This window comes from Austrofundulus limnaeus, unplaced genomic scaffold (genome assembly GCF_001266775.1).
Source record: "Austrofundulus limnaeus strain Quisiro unplaced genomic scaffold, Austrofundulus_limnaeus-1.0 Scaffold4, whole genome shotgun sequence".
NCBI classification, from domain to species: domain Eukaryota; kingdom Metazoa; phylum Chordata; class Actinopteri; order Cyprinodontiformes; family Rivulidae; genus Austrofundulus; species Austrofundulus limnaeus.
The window spans coordinates 6,624,353-6,628,781 of record NW_013952406.1 but is presented as its reverse complement, the minus strand read 5'-3'; the positions used below and the strand labels follow the sequence as shown (position 1 = coordinate 6,628,781).

Sequence of the window (4,429 nt, the reverse complement as noted above, 5' to 3'; positions counted from 1 at the left end):
TTTTTGTAACAAATTGAGGGGGAAAAAACGTATTTTTGCAGCTGCGGCACCACATCCCAGACGCTTTAAGTTTTACTTTGAAAGGTGCGACCGGAAACACAAATTTTCTAAGTCGCGTCACATCAAAGGCAAATGTTGTTCAGTTCGTCGGAACCGAAGCTGAGACTCCAACACGAAACGTGGAACTTCAGGTCTGTGAAACCGGTCAAAAAGCGGCACGAGGGCGCCCGGTTTGGACCGACTTGTGGGCCGGGATTTATTCTGAAAGGCACGCAAACAGGAAGTGAGCAAATGTTTGGATCCGTCAAGATTTTAGTCCGCAAAATTGGTCCAGAGAGGAAAACGGATTGTTCCCACCTGGTGAACGGAAAGAAGGCGGCGCGTTGCGGGTCCGGTTGTCAAACAAACGAACAAACAGATAGAATGAAAAACAAAATGACAACAACCGCAGTCCACATCTGTCCGCAAATGTGCTCGAGCTGAAGGTGAAGCAGGATCGCGCGCGGCTTTCTGGTGAAGGTGCGATGGAAGAAAATGCGCATTAGGATTTTTCCTTCAGGTCAACTGGGTCTCAGCAGCACCTGAGTCAGGGTTGGATTTCCCCCCTGTCCCCTTGTTTTTATCCCTCCTCTGGTTTGTGGACTTGTGTTGTGCAGCGCAGCGAGGAGGAGGATGGTCTTTGCCCTTCATCTGATTGTCATGTCTTCGGCGTTTTTCAACCCCAGCTTCGCCTTCAGCTCCCACTTTGATACAGGTAGGAGTCAGACTGAGAGGGGGATGAACGGGCTGCTTGTCTTTTATTTTCCATAAATCTGCAAAATGATTCAATGTTTTGTGTTATTTATATGTATGATTATAATTGTCTTAGATTTGTTATTGTTGTTATTATCATAAAACATTCAAATCTAGCTGAGCTCAGGAGTGGTGGTTCTTCCTCCAATCAGCCGCTCAGAGCTCGGTGACAAGAGGGTTAAAAGTTCTATCTGCACTAAATCTGCACAGTCCCACACATGCATCAATGCAGCTGTGCATGCATGCATGCATGCGCACGCGCGCGCGTTATCGGGTGCATGTTAAATGACAGCATTGAGGTGCATCACGGTCCAGCTGTTTGAGTTTCCTTTTACCTTTTTTAGGGTGCAGTGGCTCCGATTAAAGGGGCTTCCATTAAAAACGAGCTCATCTGCAGAACCGTCTCGCCCCTGTGTGTCTGCAATGATCCAAAACATTTACAAAAAAACAAACTCTCAGAATCACCAACATAAGATATGTTTTATAAAGCTTGAGTAAACAGACAAATCTGAGCGTGCTTAAAGATGGGCGACAATCAAAAAAACACAGAGGTCAGCGTCATGTTTGGAAAACAGGTACAGTGGATGCTGAGGTGGCTGTTCCTGCTTCTGTGGAGTCCAAAMTGAAWCAGACCTGCCTCACAGGACGTTATTAAATGAATTATGGCTTAAACACCTGCTAACAGCTCTCCTGGGCTTACATGTATTTGGATCGTCTCTCATGTCATGATCTAGGCTCCTAAGAAGAACGAAGCTTCACTGGATCCTTTTGCTCCCTAGTCATTAGACTTGAAATCAATGTTGCTACAGCCATGGAGTGGGCGTGTCAGAAGGGGGCCTATCCTCTCTGTAGCCTGCAGTTAAAGCCATGTCCTTTAAAGAGAATGGTTACTCTCAGGAAGAGARAAATGTGATCAATCTGAGTAAAAAGATGCACGTAGGCAAAGTGACTGCGGTATCAGATGCTCCCACTGTTTTTTTTTTATATCCGAGCTCTCTGGTTGGGTTTTGCACGCGAGCTCTGAGTTCATTTGACATCAAAGCTCAAGTGTAGACGGCGTTTGAACTTTTGCACCCCTCAAGCTAACCTCCACAGCTGCACTTCCTCCCTGCGCTCRGGGCTGTGTGAGAACAGAGTGTGCTSTACACACACACATACACATACACACACACTCCCACAATCACATGCATCCAGATGTATGGGGAAAAAACAGCCACCGGGCCAGGTCTTCATCATATTTCATGGATTTATATAAGCCACCGGCAGGAACAGACACACGCTCACAACACTGCAGAACCCTGACTGACTGAGGCAGCTTTCACATGAGCAAGCTGTCTGTGGCATTCTGCACCAACTGCATCTGGCTTCATATAACTTCAGCACCACGGAGAGTTCTCTCATTGGAGAATAGGTGTATGCTCTGTTCACACATGATGTGGGTTGTTTTACCGTCTGGAGGGGGCAAGGGGCAGACTGAGCTGGAAGGGAGCAGCGCTACATGCTGACGGTGCAGCACCGTGGGAGTTTGTTTTTCAGCACTCTCTTCTGATGCCTGGAGGTGGCAGTGGCATCAAGCTCACGCTTTGWGTCCCTCTCGCGCCCGCCCGGCACTACAGCTTGCATCGTGCACCTTCTGCATGCAGGAAGGCCCTACACGTGCACGCGTCCACATACACGCCGCTGCTGGCCACAGTCATTTACATTGGAGAAATAAAAAATAATTCACTGAGCTCCTCCCTTTGATTCAGTCAGAGCAAGCCAACCACTGCTGACTGTTTGATTATTCAACTACCCATGTGTAGCACAGTCTGCCTCTGGAGGGGGGAGGGGGGGGGGTAAGATTAAAGTGGATTAAAGCGGTGAAGGGGACCTTTCCACGTCGTCGTCGTGCTCTCAGTAGCTGCGTTTCCATTGCAAATGTGCGCAAAACTTTATCGATATTCTGTTAATGTCGAAAAACACAGTTTCGCAACTGCGATGTTTCCATTAAGTAAGAAATGCTATTAAAGTCACGCATGAATACGTTTGTTCTCACGATAAGTCATTACAAACATGGTGGCGATGGATGTAAACACATAACATATTGCTACCGCGACACTAGCGCTCATCATCAGAGGAGACGTCGGTGTCTTTTATTGAGGCTTTCCAGCGACCAGTCCCTACTTGGGAGCGGCTACGTATGCTGTGTTTTTGGGAAATTGTAGTCGGTGAGTTTCCTATTTTGTACTGCTTCTGTGATATTACTACTATTTCTACTTCCTGTTATCTTCGTCATCGTCTTTTTCACCAGTAAAAACAGCCGGTTGTTGATCATGTGACTCCCGTGATGCGAAAAAGTGTTTCCATTGCAGTTTTGCGAAAAACACCAATTTCGATACGGACAAAACACCACCTCATCATAGAAAAATTTTGTCGAAAAACATAATTTCTTTCTAAATTGACGTGTTTCCATTGATCAAATTTATTTTCGAAATTCTAATTTGAGCATTTTCATGGTCAATGGAAATGCAGCTATTGATCATGAAAATGCGCAAATTAGAATTTCGAAAATAAATTTGCTCAATGGAAACACGTCAATTTAGAAATAAATTACGTTTTTCGACAAAATGTTTTTTGCGCTAGGATGAGGTGGTATTTTGGCCTTATCGAAATTGGTGTTTTTCGCAAAACTGCAATGGAAACACTTTTTTCGCATCACGGGAGTCACATGATCAACAACCGGCTGTTTCTACTGGCGAAAAAGATGACGACAAAGAAGATAACAGGAAGTAGAAATAGTAGTAATATCACAGAAGCAGTACAAAATAGTAAACTCACCAACTACAATTTCCCAAAAACACAGCATACGTAGCCGCTCCCAAGTAGAGAATTGTCGCTGGAAAGCCTCAATAAAAGATGCAGACGTCTCCTCTAATGATGAGCACTAGTGTCGTGGTAGCAATATGTTATGTGTTTACATCCATCGCCACCATGTTTGTAATGACTCATCGTGAGAACAAACGTATTCACACGTGACTTTAATAGCATTTCTTACTTAATGGAAACACCACAGTTGCGAAACTGTTTTTTCGACATTAACAGAATATCGACAAAGTTTTGGGCACATTTGCAAAGGAAACACAGCTACTGTAAAGACCCAGTGGCTCTTGGTTTTCTTTTTGTTCCAAATGTTGGAGGCTTGTTCATGTGAGGAGCAGAGGAGGCATGTAGTGTTTAATTTATTATCAAGACGAGCAGAGCTTTCTTGCCTCTGCTCTGAATTATTAAGCTCTAGAAAGCAATTTACTAACAACTCACATGGCGGAGGATAGGTCTGGAAAGTTAGCTCGACCTTTCATGATGAGTTTGCTTTCAAAACAAAAGTTGGGAAGCAGTCTCAGCTACTATCATGCAAAAGATTTGCTCGGTAAAACATTCATGCGTTAGTTAAAATTCCATTGCTGCAGCAGCCATCTTGAATCAGATTATCTCCAAATTTGAATCCCAATGCTATCTTTTTCAGACTTTCACTAAAATTTGTTCTATGGTTTATGAGATATTTGGCTAACAGACAAACATGCACAAAAAGCATTGTCACCATCGCTCCGCCTTCACCCATAGGCGATAAAAATGCATTGACAGTAACTCACCATATTGT

At 44.3% G+C, this 4,429-nt stretch overlaps 1 protein-coding gene across 1 annotated transcript in view; it reads left to right on the top strand.

The window, feature by feature from the left end:
- Positions 1–237: 237 nt before the first annotated feature.
- aatka (apoptosis-associated tyrosine kinase a) overlaps positions 238–4,429 on the top strand; it is a gene marked incomplete in the record, with an annotated part of 38,387 nt that continues 34,195 nt past the window's right edge. The window contains 1 exon segment of the mRNA XM_014025625.1: positions 238–754. Coding sequence (XP_013881079.1) covers positions 673–754 — 82 coding nt within the window.